At 32.8% G+C, this 18570-nt stretch overlaps 1 protein-coding gene across 1 annotated transcript; it reads right to left on the reverse strand.

The window, feature by feature from the left end:
* Nucleotides 1-3248: 3248 nt before the first annotated feature.
* Nucleotides 3249-18113, reverse strand: Eaf6 (chromatin modification-related protein EAF6/MEAF6). The gene is made up of 3 exons (XM_072539430.1): nt 17760-18113; nt 17477-17680; nt 3249-3454 (listed from the first exon to the last, which is right to left on the reverse strand). The coding sequence occupies exons 1-3, from the start codon at nt 17829-17831 to the stop codon at nt 3362-3364; spliced, it is 369 nt and encodes a 122-aa protein (XP_072395531.1). The 5' UTR covers nt 17832-18113; the 3' UTR covers nt 3249-3361.
* Nucleotides 18114-18570: the final 457 nt, after the last annotated feature.

Consider the following 18570-nt stretch of genomic DNA (forward strand, 5'->3'; position numbering starts at 1 on the left):
TATCTCGAAATGAGAATCATGGTTTTTTTATCGATGAAATATGTTCGCAAGTAGTTGGAAAGTATTCGCACGTAGCGTGGAGAATAGTAATAGTTCATCTATGGTAACTCGTATCAATACCATACATTATAATTTGAAGTATTTGTAATAGTGTAAAAATTAGCTAAGAGTGCCGTATTCATGCAAGAATAAATCCAAGTGTTTATAAGTGCTACAACCACATTAAGGTTCAACAACAAGAAGGACCTGTAAGGACAGCCAGGATTCCAGTTTTAACCTTGCTCAGGACAGGACTTGGTAGATATAAAAACATTTTGACATTTTATTTGAATTCTGAACTATTTCGTCATGGTATATAGTGTTTACTGACTTCATATTTCGGTACAAAATTGTGCTAAATTAATATTTATATAAGGTCCATGCTTTTAGTATTAGCGTTTATTCAGAAATAAAATCTGTATTTACGATACTCAACTTTTTATTCTAATTTATATTAAAAAAGGATTAGACAAACTTACCATCCCGGGACGGGGTGTGATTAAAATCAAGCGTTGGTGAAATTAATACAGTCCATTAGGGGTCATTCGGACGCCTCTTAGTTAATGATAATAAGGCATATAGCCCTCATTAATCAAGGGTATTTGGGAGAGTAGAAAAGCTTCTAAGAAAAAAAGTCACAATTCTCTCTAGAGAGAAATATGAAGAAATTTACAAACAAATTGGAGTTGTTAAAAAGATAGGCACCGATTGGAAATTGTTTACTATGAAAGAGCTTCAAGTTGACTTAAAAAAAAGTGAAAGCGCTAGCCGATACAAAGAAGATTGTAATAAAAAAATTTACCAATGGCTAATTCATAAAAATACTATCATTCCAAAACTATTATTTTACCAGGGGGTTGGAAAATTTTGAAAAACTTGAAACCAAAATTTTTCGATATTGAGTTGACCATCTCAGAAAAAGAATTGACTCGGGGTATCCCCGACAAGAAAAAAAATCCCTTAAACACTTATTGAATCAACAGTTCGATAAAGATTGGGAGAAATTACAAGAACTTGACTGGTACCGGGAATTGCTTAATGGCAAAAGTTCAAATGTAAAGATTGAGGAAGAAGAGGAGACATGTGACTGCCTGGAAGAGGAATCAACGCCTCAGATTTGATTTTACTTTTTTCAATTTTCAAATTGTTAAATACTTTTCTGTATAATAAAAATAATTTTCTACATTCTAGTTCGTTTATTTTCTTTTATTAACAACAAAAATATGATGCTCTAGCAAAGATCTTTCAGGCAAAAACCGATAAATTTCTGTTTTCAAGCAAAGCCCGATAAATTAAAAAAAAATCAAAAATAAAAAAAGATAATATATTAAAATTCTAGAATTTTATTACATGACTTATAACTACTATTTATTTCCAATATGATGTTTCTTTAAATTGTTATGGGATTTTGCTGTACAAGTTTTTGGCTTTTATCTCAAAATTTGAAAAAGTGGATTTATCGGTTTTTGCATGTATGGTCCTCATATGTTTTTAAGTCATTTGGTAGTCTCCAAAAATTGTTTGTTACCTGCGATCTAATGACTCGCAGTCATGCAGTATACGGTTTTTTGCTGTAGAGTCTGCAGCTTAAGTCTCCATGAAATAATACCATTTTATGCACGTGTCCCCTAACTGGCGCATATCCAGTAAGGAAGTATGTTATAACTCGGAGCTGATTTGTGCTTGTTTTTCTCAGTACTTCTGCTCTATTAGCGCTTGTTTGTTTAATATATATTTTATAATGTGTTTGACCGGGTATATTTTCCCAGTGTGAGTTATGATGTTTTCGGATCCTGGCTTTTTTTCAGGTCCTGGACGATGTTTTTTTTTCAGGTCCTGGACGATGCTTTTTTCACTCCCATGGCAAGCTCTAGATAAAAGTATTTTGTAGCTGATGCTCTTTTGCTAAGTTCATTGCCTGTATTCCTCGGTAACCTGGAATTTATACCAGTGTAACACTATGTTCCACCAGTCTGTCGAGTTTCTATTGGCGTTCTCACAATAGCCTAGAATTTATCTTAGGGATTATGAAAGCTCTTATGGTTGCTTGGGCAACATCTGTGCATATATTGATCCGCTTCAGTTCATAAGCCCTAATCCTAATGCAAAAAGCTCTGCCCGAAATACACAGGTATACCTGAATAGAACCAGTAAAATTCCACCACTACCGAATATTCGTGTGGGCGAATATCCCAGTGGGCAAATTTCCACTTGGAAAAGTACTTCAGGCATATATCTGGGAGCCACACGATCAGAAATCATAAATCAGAAATCTATTCGGTCATCATACCTAAATTTATAATATTACTATGTAATTTCTAATTTTTTCATTCTCACTGAGATGTACCTATTCTTGTTTATCTATATTATGGGTTATTGTAATTTTAATTGACAAAATCAAGATTTCGGTGAAGTCAGTATAACCTCATGTTACACATGGATTGCTGATTATCTCGATTACCTTGATGTATTTACTAAATACATATCAGTGGGTGGATAACAAAGAAATTTTGTTTTTCCTATTACTTACTTTTTAAGAAATAGGAAATAGTAATATAAATCTGAAATTTTATTTTAAGAGTTTTATGCTAGTGTAAACTAAATAAACAATAGTTTCACTTAAAGCATGCGTTTCTTATATCATGCAAAACGCGAGAAAATGGTTTTGAAGAAATTGTGTTTTAATAGTTTGCATGAAATTGATTGTATTATGTCTTCTGATTCAGAATGTTATAAAAACCATTTTGAATAGTTCATATGAATGCAGGATGACATAATAAGACCATAAACAAAATACAATATTTTGTTGAACAGTTTTATTTGTGGACTTTTGATATATCAATACTTAATTGACGGTCATGTATAATGCTAAAGATTTTATTACTTCTGACTAATTCTAATGGCACAGCTCTTGTGACTTGTGACATTTATTAATGTTCAACCGATTTTGGCGACACTGTGCTCTATCAAATTTAATAATGGCGAATACTGATGTTGGTACAATTTGATGTTTTAAATCAATTTAAAAAGTTTAAGCCACAATGCGTCAGTCTCCACAGTTTCTATCTTATTACAACTAAATATCGCATGTGATCTGCACGTTACTAAAGTAAAAGTCCATTAATTTCCTAACAAAAATAAATACATAAAAATCATAAAATCTAAATAAAAAATGTGCAAGGTGCAAAAAGAAAACTAAAAGTCAAAAATAAAGATTAAAAATTTAATTTCATTTTATAAAAATATATCAAACTACTCCTTTTATTATAACATAAAATTAAAAAAAAAATGTAATTACTACAGTAATTGCTATTATTTAACATTAATTACTACTGTATGCATAAGGATTGTTACTTTCTACATCATACGAATTCTTACTTTTATCTGTATTTTGGTCCACTATTCCACTGACGGCCTAAAAACAAATTAATTATTAGTATGAGAATACAGTGTACGTTATTCTCCGTAGATTAACCGGAAATCGAGATTTAAGTTATATTATCAGGAAAAAAATTGTAGGGTTATCATTATCCCCACAATGCAAATACACCCAGGAGTGATCAAAGGAGATTCAAAATCAAAATAGTAATGTAAACCACCATTCTTCCGCTCTTGTGCACTGCAGCAGAAGTGTAGCTAATAATATTTAGGTGGAACTAATGACATTAATATGGTGTATTGAATTTGTGAATGTTGCGTTATAGTTTTCAAAATCATTTTGATACGTTTTTATTTAAATCCAGTAATATAGATAGTTTTACCGTAGTTACTGGTTATTACAGTTGATGGCTTTTGTCTTTAATTGAGGCCTGAAGAAACGGTAAAGTAGAGTTTTCATGTCGGTTGTCTGTTCTATATTGCTAATGCCTTATAAATTTAACGGAGAGTACCTTGATGAGCTAAGACGATTTCAGGAAAGTAATTATTGCAACGGATAAGGTTTTGGGCCAAAACCATAAATATAATTACAAAATCCTTCATTCTGCTTTAAAAGATCGTCAACATTGAATATAAACGTACATTTTTATTTAAGTTTATAGACCGTGTTCCGAAATTTTTTTTCTGATTCTCGTCTGGAATTGTGGCCAACATTATCAAAGGGAGTGAAAAAGGGGGTATAGACGTGCAAATCATTCCTCTAAACGACTGATGATCTTCCTCGAGTATCTGCGAAATATGTAGCGGTGGTATGTTTCAATTCGTGGAGAATTTTTTATTTCATCTTTACGATTTCCTCTTCTTTCCAATTAAAACTAATCGGGTGTTTTTGAATTTCTATAGCATTTCTGAATGTCTGTGGATAGTGGTGTGATGTTCTATTTATTTGGAATTTTGTTTTTTCGGATAAAATTCGGTAGTTGTCTCGTGCAACAGTTTCTCTTGTGTTCAGTCGAACAGTATTTAAACTACATTTTGTTGTTTAAATATATACTGGAACACTACTACAGGTTATGCAGTAAGTTCCTAAAGTATACAAAGGTTCTTTAGGATCTTTGACCGATTTTATCTTTGCTTTTAATATACGGTAAGGAACACTTTACCTTTTGGTTCTCGTTGTTTGTCACAATCTTTGGGACATAATCCAACGTGTTCGTGCCATCACTTTTTGTTATAGTATGTGCACTAGGTTGCAAATGCGATTTCCTACAATGTCTTCTTTGCAAATTCCCTCGTGCAGTCAATATTTTCCGAGTTAAAGTGGAAAATAGTGACAAAGCATAATTATTGAATTATCTTATTTATAAAAATGGGGAGAATTACATTTTATACATTTTGTTGCTATAACCAATATATTATAAGGTCGTACACTTGCGGTAAAAGCGCAGAGCAATATGAAAATCGCGTTTTCGAAACTCTTTTCCACCTCGGGAAATATCGACTGCACGAAAAAAATTATACTATACTTGGTTGCACTAGGTTGATTCTGGTGGGACTCAATAACAGTTTGGATAAGGATTTCTTGTAAGGCGCACACAGATCTCATCCGGATTAACAAATATGTTCTAACAGCACATAAGTACATAACAGAGATTCTACAACATTGTGTGATGTCATATGCTGGATTTATTTTCTGCTAATACAAGGTAATGCTAGTCCACATATAGCAAGGATTATAATAAAATATCTTAAAGGGGTTGGTATTCTAACAATGGACTGGCCCTTAATCCAGCACATATTTATTAGGATAAAACAGTGTGAAGATGTCATATACATGAAAAGAGGTTAGAATGGCTCTCGACTAGGAATAGATTACTTTCAAATTAGGAGTGCCATCCAGAACCGTGACGGAAACACATATTCTTGAGTGTCAAGTTCAATAAATTTAATATTCTCCAATTTTTCCTTGTTTTCCACTTGTTATTTATGATACTGTCAGATTACATGCTACTAGAATAATTAAATCATAATACACACACCCACACACATACACACACACACACACACACACATATATATATATATATATATATATATATATATATATATATATATATATATTAAAATACATTTATTGTATGTTCATTTTTTTTATTATTGCATTATGCACTGTACCCTGATGACCTCCTAACAATCTATTATACTGCACAGACATTGCATGTCCTAAAATGTTTGGTGTGGTATAAATGACATTTCAAAACTGTTTTGATGACATTTCAAAAGCTCAACAATGTATTATAAAGGGAACAAATGTTGCATGTCCATACCTACAATATCTGTGCTCTTAGCAATCAAAAGAGAAAGGACAGAATATTGTATGTCCAGGACATGCAATAATTGTGCACAAAATAATATGTCACTATCAACAAGTCAGGTGGAACATTAGCAGCTTGTGTGGTGTGCGTTTTTGAGGTTATAGTTGTTAAAGTTTTCTTTTTTGGTGTCAAGTGAATTTATTGTTTATGTTTTATGGACAACGCTAATGGAAAAACGACCTAGAAGTTATAAACTGTTGCAGTTAGCACTGAGTAACGAATATTTTAGTGAAAATAAACTACCGAGTGAGTTGACAACTATACAACTCCATCAAAATTGTAAGTAATTTAAATTTACGTACGTAATTATAACCAATCAAACTTCTTATCGCAGCAGTTGTCAGTGTAATGTTAGATTAGAGACGAGTTAGTCCTTGTTAATTTATAGTTATTAGTTAATATAATATGAAAACGTCAGGAAAGAACGTTTTTATAAAATATTAAGTTCTAAACTATAAAAACTGCATACCTACTTCAAATTTATGTTAAGTGAACATTGCACGTTCTTTTCATGAAGTCATATTATGTTTGGTAATAATTATCGTTTGTATTATTAATAATGTATTACATGAACTGGGAGCAAGAGGGCAGGTAGCAGGGAGGATAAGAGGAATGCTTATGTCCAGCAATGAACAGTGCTAAAAATCAACCAAAACTTTTAAATTAATATACCTAATATTCGTTTTCTAAATACATTTTTTCTTGTTTCAGCTGACGAACTAAATCCTGAGCTTGGTACTTGGATTGAAGAAACTATAAATGTGGAAAATGCTGTCTACCAGACTTTAAATCCAGTAATATACAGTAATGATGACATCATCACATCTGCTAGACTAGGTGAGAGTATTTGTACTACAGAATCAAAAAATGACGTGATTCCATCTACGTCATCGCATAATTTACATTCTCCGGCCATAGAAAGGGAAATCCATACTCCTTCAAACCGACCAGGGGAATGGTAGATGACTCAATCCAACATAGTGATTTTTCTGATTCTGGTGAATCATACGTACCAAATTTTTCAGAGCTATCTAGTGATGAAAATAGTAATATAGGAGAAGTCGTTCAAGAGAATTTTAATCCAGAACTGTCTAACAATACAGTAGCACCTGATGAAAACCGTGGAAGTGTTTTGACTACAGACTCGAATAATGATGCAATTTCATCCAGCTCATCTACCGATCTTCAACATTCTCCAACTGAAGAAATTAATCCAGGTTTAACAAGAAATCGAAAGAGGATTACAGACCCCTCCACTTGTACCAGAAATGTGAAAAAGGAAAAACGTGTGTCAGGTAAGACATATGTAAACCGCTCTGGAAAAATAATGCCTGAAAAAAAAGTTGAAGATGTTGACTGCTCTAAATGCCGTTTTAAATGACCCAAAAAAATATGTCAAATGCAAAGAGAAACGATATTCAAAGATTATTGACAGCTGAAAGATCCATGTAGACAAAAATCCATGTATTATTACTTACTGGACGAAAATAACGAAAATCAAAGAGTATGTCTTTAAGTGTAAGACTTTGAGCATAAGTTTTCCAGTTATAGATCTGGCACTGGCTGGACGTGGCGATTCAGGAGCGTATGTAGGTACAGCTAAAAGAAAAGGCCATAAGGCTCCTAATACTACAGATGCAAATATAATTGCTAAAGCTAAGGAACACATCGATTCCTTTCCTTGTATGGAAAGTCACTATTGTAGAAAAGACTCAAAGAAGCTTTACTTATCATGCAATTTAAATGTCTTCATTTTGTACAGACTCTATGAAAAATTTTGCCAGGAGAATAATATATCCAAGTGTACTATAAATGTATACAGATCTCTTTTCAATAGCTACGAACCTCCATTGAGTTTTAATAAACCAAAAAAAGATCAGTGTTCTCTCTGCAATTGTTATAAAAATGCTTCAGACAAGTTCGCCTTAGAAAATGACTATTAAGCTCATAAAAAAAGAGAAACTGATTATCTTAAGATGAAGGCTGAAGATAAAAAACGGTCAGTAGATGACAAAGGTGTAACATTTCGATATATTTCATTTGACTTGCAGGCAGTTTTATCTGTGCACTATGCTGGTAATGCTCAAATCTAATGGAGGAAAAGGATCGTCTGAAATTGCATCATGTTTGTTGAAGTACATTTCAAAACTTCCTAGTACTGTCAAACATGTAAGCACATTTTCCGATACTTGCGGCGGCCAGAATCGCAACAAAAATATGGCAGCAGCCATGTTATATGCGGTAAATACAATACAACATCTAGATACGATTGATTTAAAATTCATGGAAAGTGACCACTCATATTTGGAAGTAGATTCAATTCATGTCACTATCGAGAGGGCTAGAAAACACAAATTAATTTATTCTACACGAGAATGGGCTCTCCTTATCAAAATGGCGAGGATCAAACCAGGGACATACAAAACAAACGTTCTAGGCTATGAGGACATGTTTGACTTTCAAGCTCTGACCACTCTCATGATTATGAACACAAAGTTGAATGTGAATAATGAAACTGTTAAATAGCTTAAACTTAAGTGGCTTCGTTTTGAAAAAAGTAAGCCTTTCACCATACAGTATAAAAATATAACTTGTATGATGAAGATTTCTACTATTTGGATGTGTAGGCCACACGCAGGTGTACAAGAAAATCACCTACCTGGGAAGAAGTCTCATTGAAAAAAAAAAATACTCCAAGCAACTGCCAATATCCATCGCCAAGAAAAAAGATATATTATACCTGTGCAATGTTGGAGTTATACCCAAAGACTTCTTCTTCTTCTTAACATGCCATACACCAAAGTGCGTAGGCGACTATCTCATTACTAGAATTCTGTTCTTGGCAGCGTGACACAGCTCGCCTGTATTGTGTATTCCTGTCCATTCTTTAATATTCCTTAACCAGGATAATTGTTTGCGGACGGCTCCTCTCCTACCTTCGATCTTCCCTTGTAGGATTAACTGTGGTATTTCATATTTTGCTCCTCTCAATATGTGCCCAAGGTAACCAATCTTGCGTTTTTTAATTAATTCAAAGAGTTCTGTTTCCACGCCGGCTCTCTTAAGGACGTCATCGTTTCGAACTCTATCCACCCAAGGTATGCGCATCATTCTTCTCAATGACCACATTTCAAATGCTTCAAGTTTGTTGATAGATGTTTTTTTCAAAGTCCACGTTTCCATCCCATAAAGCAAGATGGACCATATGTAGCACTTGACCATTCTGTAGCGTATTTCGAAATTTAGGTTTTGATTACATAGGAGCGGTCTGAATTTCACAAAAGCTTGTCTTGCCATTTGTATTCGGGATTTTATCTCTTGTTGTGGATCCGATTGGTCATTGATTGTGGTGCCAAGGTATTTAAAAGTTTTCACGCGTTTTATGCGATCGTCACCTATGCATATTATCGGGTTTTCTGGAGGGTTTCCGCTAATGACCATATATTTCGTTTTCAAAATGTTGCCATATTTTTTACCTATGCTATTCACCCTATCAAGTAATAACTGCTGATCTTCCAAATTATCAGTTATAATCACTGTGTCGTCCGCATAGCGTAGGTTGCTAAATGGTATGCCGTTCATCTTAATGCCTAATTCCGTGTCTTCTAATGCTTCCGCAAATATATTTTCGACATATAAATTAAAAAGCATCGGAGAGAGTATGCAGCCTTGGCGGACACCTTTCCGGATTTCAAATTCATCCGTATATTGGTCTTGATCAATCCTCACCTTTGCCATTTGGTTCCAGTATAGATTCTGAATAATTCTGATCTCCTTCTGGTCAATGTTGGCCCTATGTAGTAGTTCCATCATGATATCATGTTTAACATTGTCAAATGCCTTCTCGTAGTCGATGAAGGTGAGGTAGACATCTTTTCGTTGATCTAAACAGTTTTGTATTAAGGTGTTCAAACATAAAATTGCCTCTCTTGTTCCTAGTGCTCCCTTAAAACCGAATTGTGTTGACCCGCTAAGTTCTTCTAGTATCTTGTACATTCTTGAGTGTAATATCCTAAGGAAGAGTTTCAGCAAGTGACTCATTAAACTGATTAAGCGGTGTTGATTGCATTTTGTGGCATTAGCTGTTTTTGGGATCATCACAAAGGATGACTGCAGCCATTCTCGCGGAATGTAACCAGTTACATTCTGGTTACACTTGGGTCCGCACTGGTTACCCAAAGACTATAATATAATAAAAAATGGGATTTAACATATTAGACACATCTGGATTGAAGAAATGGCAGTGTTGTGCCTATGTTAGGTGCATTATCGGCGGGCGATAAATATTTAAAAGTATCCAAATATCAGAAAAAGTATCTGGATGCCAGATACTTTAAAATTTGATCACGATTACGGATACCTGATAAAAATTTTTAAAAGTATCCGGATACAGCTTTCGTTTACATAAAAAGTATCCGGATACTACAAAGCTATGCGCTGATTCATGAAGCCATATTGCGAACACATTATCTACATATCCCCTCCACATTGTGAGTTTTAAATGTTGTTAACAAATAATTTAGATAAAAATATTTGTTTCAAAGCCTACAAAGTTAAAAAAACTTCAAAGAAATATTATTTGTACTAAGTATTTTGAGAACAATTTTCGAAGTGAAAATCAAAAACGTCAAAATAAACTTATTTTAAACTAAAATTGTGGTTAATTCCCAGCAAAAATAATAAACTTTATTACAGATAGACATTTTCAGCATGAGAATACAATATTCGGTACGGGAATATAAGTGAGCAATTACAAGGCTCATGAGTTCATCCTTAAAATTTAAATTAACTATTATATAATATATTTACTAATATCTGAATATAGGCATTTACTGGCAGATGATTCCTTTTTTGAAAAAACGCTCGGACCCGTCGATTTTGTTTTCGAGGGGGACACAAAATTGGCATAAAATCACTTTAACATTTGCAGCCCCTTAAGCGGGGGTGGCATCATCCCTAAAATCTTAAATGAAAAGGGGGGTCGAATGATCCATTATTTGAAAGGTCTTTCAACTCCCTTTATAATGATGTAAAATTCATGTATTCAATTCAGTAGTTTTGGAGATTTATTGATTTAAAGTTTAAGGTAGACTTTAATAGGTACATCAAATTAGTTTGTACTTCTTTCAGAAGAAATTTGAGTAAAAGCATTTTCTTGATAAGCAAATGCTTTTATTTACTACGCCCAAGGTTTATTAATAATAAAAATAGCAATTGAAGTGTCCTTTGTGACAAAAAAAGTTGTTTCTTGAAGAAAGATAAGTAGAGAATGCCACGTACTTATTTTAAATAGGAAATAGTACATTAGTTTGCAATTGATTTGACCAATCTTTGTTGTTAAAATATCATTTATTGCTTTATACATAAATTAACCATGGTATATTCCACGGCAGAAAGGGTTGAAATTATTGAAATATTTTTCGGAAATAATCAGTGCGCTAATAGAACAGCACAAATTTTTAATGAGTGACATGAGAACAATAATGTGCACCGAAAATATGTTCTAGAACTTGTAGCTAAATTTCGGGAAACTGGATCAGTCGCCAATAAAAAACGTAATATTGAAAATCCTATAAGGAACGAAGCAACAGAAGTGGGGGTTTTTGGGCAAGTTATTGTAGATCCTACATTAAGTACCTGCAAATTGCAAACTTCGTGTGGTGTTAGTCGACGTACTATCCAACGGATTCTAAAGGCCCATAATTTTCATCCGTATAAAATTCACCTTGTACAATAACTTAATGAAGACGATTTTGATAAGCGATTAGAATTTTGTGAAGTTATGAGTGAACGAATTACAAACGATGAACAATTTTTATTTAACATTTGCTTTTCTGACGAATGTTCCTTTTTTTTAAATGGCGAAGTAAATCGTCATAATTGTCGATATTGGTCAGACTCTAATCCCAGAATTTGCCATGAGGTACACACACAGCAGCCACAAAAATTAAATGTTTGGGCTGGCATTTTTGGCGATCATTTGGTTGGTCCTTTTTTCTTACCTGGAAATTTGACTGGTGAAATGTATTTGGAATTACTGCAAAATGCCATAGATACTGCGCTAACAGATATAATTGAAAATCAGAATGATGGTCGATATGTTGAGAATCTGTTGATGTTCCAACAGGATGGTGCCCCACCACATTACGCATTAAGAGTTCAGCATTATTTAGATCAGACCTTTCCAGGTCAATGGATTGGTAGAAGAGGTGCCGTTGAATGGCCCCCAAGATCGCCAGATTTATTACCTTTGGATTTCTTTTTGTGGGGTTACTTAAAAAGCAAAATCTATGCTACTCAGCCAACATCCTTAGAAGATTTACGACAAAGAATTGTGAATGAGTGCCATCAAATTACTCCTCAAATATTGCAAAATGTCTGGCAACGTTTTCAGCAAAATCTTTATTATTGCATGGAAAGTAATGGTGGTCATTTTCAACATTTACTCGGCTGACAGGTCAGTTCATTCTTTATTTTTTAACAACTTTGCTGCTATGTATTGATCTCCTCTCACGATGATGTATTTAAACTTTAAATCAATAAATCTTCAAAACTACTGAATTGAAGTACATGAATTTTACATCATTTTTACTGTCAGCTTCAACAAAAGTAGGGTTCTTCCTAGCATAATTCAACAAAAATAGGTTGGTTCTTTACCAATTTACCCATACATATATCGTTTTATTAGTGAAATTGTGTGAATGAATGAAATGTGAAAATAAATCCACGATCATCGTTAAGATTTGATGATATTTTTAAAATTAAAGTATTCAAGTCGTTTAAATATACATTTAGCTTTGTGGATTTGTGAATATTTCGGGAATATTTTCGAAATTTTTTTTTTTGATTTTTACCGAACCTAACCTCAAACATGAAATGTAATGTGTGTAAGCAAATTAAAGTTAAAAACAAAGATGTTTTTGACTGTGATGGGTGTAATGATGCAATTTGTATAGAATGTGGCGAATTAACAGCATCTGAAGTGAAAGTCTTACAACTATCAAGCCGTGTCATGAAATTCTACTGTCTCAAATGTCAGAATGGAGAATCCATAAAACTTTATCAACAGTTATTAAAAACTAAGGAGGCATCATTAGAAGACAAGGACACAATCATAGACTTACTGAAACAAGAAAATGAAGTCTTAAAAAATGAAAGTAGTACTAAAGAGCAGTGTGACCAAAGGTGGAAATCAAATAACGATCTTAGTTACAGCAAAGCAGTGAAAAAAGAAAAAGTCATCATAGTAAAACCAAACGACTCAAATCAAACAAGTGAAATAACCAGAAAGAATATTGAAGATAAAATCAACCCATGCAACTTGGGAGTTGGTGTTTCAGAAGTTAAGTATATTAGAGATGGAGGAGTTGCTATAAGATGTACGGGTAATGGAAAAGAAAATGTACAGGATGTCTGTAATAATATAAAAATGTCATTGGGCCAGTCCTATGATGTAAAAGTACCTGAAAAGATGAATCCCAGAATAATAGTGTTTAACTTAGATAAAAAGGATATAGAAGATGAAGATCTTCTAATTGAAAAAATTGTAGTACAAAATGGTATAACAACAGAACCAAGTGTAAGAGAACTAAAGGTAATCCATACTATGAAAAACAGAAAAGGAATGGTAAATATTATATTCCAGATGGATGTGCATACCTACGAACGCATTAATAAAAATGAAAAGTTGCATTTTGGTTGGAAGAGCTATTTTTTTAGAGAAAGTGTAAATGTTAAACAGTGTTACAATTGTTGGAGGTTTGGTCACTTTGCAAAAGAGTGCAAAAAAGAGACGCCCACTTGTCAGCAATGCGCTGGTGAGCATCACGTAAAAGACTGTAAATCACGTATAGTTTGTTGTGTAAACTGCAAATATGCAGAAGAAGTTTTAAAAATTTCCAATATTGATTTGAAACATAAAGCATATGATAGGAATTGTGAAGCCTATAAGAAAGTAGTAGAGCGATTACAAGAAAAAATAAGGTATCCTGAATTATCACATGGTAATTGTAAAATATAGCAATCAAGTCCATCCATTCTGTACCTAAACATTCAAGGATTTAGCACACATAAAACACAGTTATCATGGATTGCAAGTCAGAAAAAGCCAATTATTATGTGTTTATCGGAGACCCATGTTACCTCAGATTTTGCATCAAATGAAATAGATATTGATGGCTACAACTCAGTTGTTGGTTTTTCTTCAAGTAGACATACAGGAGGAACATCAATTTATATACAAAAAAGGTATCGTTATAAAGAAATTATTAAAGAAGAAAAAAACAAGAATATATGGTTAACAGGAATACAAATAAATATAGAAAACCAGAAATATTACATCTATTGTCTGTACCATTCACCTAGTGCAAGTCATGCGGAATTTTTGGAGGAGTTGGATGCGTTTTTAGATATCATTGAGATTGATGCTATCTTTGTGATATTGGGAGACTTTAATATAGATTTGGCAAGTATAAACTTTTACTCTATGAAATTAAATGATATTATTAAAAATGGTACCTATCAGCTAATAAATGAATACACAAGGATTACAAAATCGACATCTACTAGGATTGACCTAGTACTTACAAATCAAAAAGACATTAGTTGCAAGGTGCTCCCAACTCCAAAGATTACAGATCACTCGATAATTGTAGCTGATCTGGGTAGAAACAATGAGACGACACTTACAAAAACCTATAGAAAGTACAATATAATGGATGTGACAAGATTTCAAATGAAACTTATGGATATGCAGTGGCCGTCAAGTTCCTCTATAGATGTAAGTAACAATGCTGATATTCTAATAACTAATGTATTGTCTGCACTCGATCAGTTTGCTCCAGAAAAGTCTATTAATATGAAGGATGTTTGGGGAAATAAATTATGGTGGAATGAAGACATTGCGAATGAAATTAAAAAAAGAGATCAATATTACAAAAAGGCTATATTTACTAAAACTGATACTGACTGGGATGATTTCAAACAACAAAGAAATAGAGTCGTAGCATTAATCAGAATTATCAAACAAAATTATTATCAGGAAAAAATAGATGATTGTAAGAACGACCCAAAAAGAATGTGGAAAACATTAAAGGAGCTTGTAAACGGCAAAAAAAACCATGAAGCTAAAAGTGAAATAATATTTGATGGTGGGGGGGTTACTGGTAAAGAGATAAGTGAAAGATTTAATATATTTTTTCTAGACAGTGTAAAAAACATAGCAGATAGCATTATTTCAAACAAAACCCACCAAGAAATTTGTAGTTCAATAAATGTCGACTGCAAAATGGAAAAATTCAAAATGTTAGAAATGAAAGATTTAAAAAAACAAATGAAAGAAATGAAAAACAAAGAAAGTAATGTTGATGGTATTACAGTTCAAATTTTAAAGAGTTCCTTTGAAGTAATAGGCGACAAAAATTTTGCATATTATAAATGGTAGTCTAGAAAGTGGCGTATTCCCAAGTAAATGGAAGAGAAGTCTGGTTGTACCAATTGAGAAGGTTCATGGAACTGTTAAGTGTGAGGAATTTCGACCCATAAATATGGTACCACCATACGAAAAACTGCTGGAATTATGTGTAAATGATCAAATAGTGGAGTACTTGGAAAGCAATAATGTGTTAACTAAATTCCAAGCAGGGTTTAGGAGAGGAAATTCCTGTGAGAGTGCAATGCAGACGGTTTTGTTTGACTGGAAGGGTGCGCTGGAGTGCGGGAAAATGATTGGTGTGGTTTTCTTAGACTTTAAACGTGCATTTGAAACCATAAACAGACAACTGCTATTGAGAAAGATGGAAAGGTATGGCTTTGGCGAAAAAATTATAAAGTGGTTTCAAGAATATTTGACTGATAGAACACAAGTGACAAAATATGGTGCCATTTCATCGGCTTAGACATCTCTGTATGGTGTGCCACAGGGTACTGTGTTAGGTCCTACTCTTTTCATACTGTATATAAATGATATTGTTGATGTTGTTAAAAAGTGTAAGGTACAGTTGTTTGCCGATGATACTGTGATATATGCAATAGGGGATAAGGTAGATGAAATAATCGATATAATAAATGAAGAGATATGTAATATATTAAAATGGCTCGATAATAATTCCTTAAGTCTTAATGTAACTAAAACAAAAATGATGCTTATAAAGAATAAAAATTTTAAATTAAATAACATAATAAAAGATGTAAAAATTAATAATATTGCTTTGGAGAGAGTGGTTCAGTATAAGTATTTGGGATGTATTATAGATGAAAATTTAAGTTTTGTTGAACATTTTAAGTTTGTTACAAACAAAATAGCAAAAAAAATCTATGCATTGGGAAGAATGTCAAAAAATTTAAGTTGCTGGTCTAGGTTGACCATATATAAATCGATTATTGCTCCCCATCTCTATTTTTGCTCTACATTGCTGTTTTTAATGAATGCTTCTCAAATGAATGTACTGCAGAAAAAACAAAATAAAGCCTTAAGGATAATATTAGGATGTAGTGTATACACTAGTAGAACTGACATGCTAACAATGGCAAATGTTTTAAGTGTAAGACAGACAATTGTATGTAATAGTATGATTTTTGTTTATAAAATGTTAAATGGTCTGATACCTGTGCATTTGTGTAATAATTGTACCTTTGTTCGAGATGTACATGAACACAACACACGTTCTAGAAATAACTTTTATCTGAATAGGGTCAACACTAATTTTGGTCAGAACAATCTTTTTTATAGGGGATTAAAGCAATACTTAAAGAATTACTGGAAAACATTAAGGCTTCTGGAAACTTAGCTCAATTTAAAAATTTATGTAAGATATATGTTAAGCAAAGCATTGTGATTTAATTTTAAGGGTATAAATTGATGTATTTATATGTATATTTTTCTAGCCATGTGCTATTAATAAAGATTATTATTATTATTATTATTATCATTGTAAAGGGAGTTGAAAGACCTTTTAAATGATGGATCATTCGACCCCCCTTTCCATATAAGATTTTAGGGATGGTGCCACCCCCGCTTAGGGGGCTGCAAATGTTAATGTGATTTTATGCCAATTTTGTTTCCCCCTCGATAACAAAATCAACGGGTCCAAGCGTTTTTTTTAAAAAGGAATCATCTGCCAGTAAATGCATCTGTTTCGTTTTTGGTGCGCCACCCTGTATAATATAATACACAGATATTTACACCATATACAAATTGTTTGCACAGTTGAACCTTATCTTCTTATTCAAAATTTTTAATGTGTTAAGTAATTATATTAGTGTTTGTATTATATATTTTTTCTAATTTGACCCACATAGCCTTCGCTCAAGGGTCTGTAATTATATATTTAGCAGTTTTATATGCACAAATAAATGTAATATGAAAGTATACAAATGTCGAGAGATACATATACATAGCAACTTTTAAAATAAAGTTATTTTTACCTATGCTTGATAAATCAAATAAAAATGTTCATAACTCGGACTCTTGTTAACTAGAACTTTCGGTAAGTTGAACAAACTTGGCAAGTTCAAGTTATCGGGAGTCAACTATACATAATTAAAAAAAATGATAGGACGACGATGTTATATTTGTTTTTAATTAATAACTTGTAACTTTAATTTTGATTTTTGTTTTCTATACATTGGAGAACATCAAGAGTATTTTATTGTAATTAAACTTATGAAATAACTTTTACACTTACAGCCATAGAAGTGATGGATGATTTGGAAAATAACCTTTCGGCTTCTTTAAATTTTCTATTTCTTTTATCAGCTTTTGAATTAGTTGTTTTATTGCTTGATAGGTATCTGTCCCAGCCTCGTATTATATTACCATACAGCTGAGTATCTTCTAGATACGATCCCTCAAAGGCATATATTTGCTTTTCCAAATTTGCTAAGGTTTCCTAAGAGCAAACAATTGGTTGTTACAGTATATGTTTATGCCAATATAATACTTGATAAAAATTAAAATAAATACTTAACCCCAATTTCTGCTTTCCTTTTTACTAATTCAGCTAATTCTTGTCGAGCATCAATTGATATTTTATTTGACATATTCAAAAACTGTACTGTTTATAACGAATTAGATAAAAATTTTAACAATAAAAAATCTATAATGGACAGAGTTTGTTATTATTAAAAGGTTCTTCTTCTGTTCCTCTTCTCTTCTTTTTTGGCGCTGCACTTAGGCAATTTGCCAGCTCGATACGTGGGAATTCCAGATAATCGAGTATCCTGTACTTCTGTGAATTGCGATAGCTAAAACACAAACTATAGCTGCGGGTGTGCCACTTTACACCTGCAGGTCTAATATTTTTTCATTTGGAAAGAAAGGATTATTTTAGGTTAGGTTGAAAACAATGACGTGTAGAATGTCATTGGATGGGTTGAAGGGTGACGTGAATATGAGCGTCATGTCATTAGAGAGTTATTGCAAAGTTGACAAGTGCCTGCGCTGCACTATTAGAGAGTTTTTAAGCCCCTTATTTCATTAACGTTAAACGTTATACGTTATTCTGCTCATGCGCATTAACAGAAAAATAACGGATTACTTTATTAGCGGATAAGGTATTCCCTTATTTAGGTAAAGATAAGGTTAACGTTATTAAGGGATTACGTGTTTGTAATATTCTCAAATGCCATATATCTAAATCGTAAAAAAACGAAAAAAAAGTCATATGAGCTAAATGTCATATGATTTGGAATACGTAAGGACCGAGTTAGTCGAGGAATATCCCTTTTCTTAAATCTAAAATTTAATTCACCATATTTGTCTTTAAATGTTTCCATCACA

Source organism: Diabrotica undecimpunctata, chromosome 7 (genome assembly GCF_040954645.1).
Source record: "Diabrotica undecimpunctata isolate CICGRU chromosome 7, icDiaUnde3, whole genome shotgun sequence".
Lineage (NCBI taxonomy): Eukaryota > Metazoa > Arthropoda > Insecta > Coleoptera > Chrysomelidae > Diabrotica > Diabrotica undecimpunctata.

Coding starts and splice junctions, on each gene's coding strand:
- Eaf6 (XM_072539430.1), bottom strand. CDS start 17,831: ATGTCAAATAAAATATCAATTGATGCTCGACAAGAATTAGCTGAATTA. Junction 17,681..17,759: donor AAAGGAAAGCAGAAATTGGG/GTTAAGTATTTA, acceptor GTTTGCTCTTAG/GAAACCTTAGCAAATTTGGA. Junction 3,455..17,476: donor CATCCATCACTTCTATGGCT/GTAAGTGTAAAA, acceptor ATTTGTTTTTAG/GCCGTCAGTGGAATAGTGGA.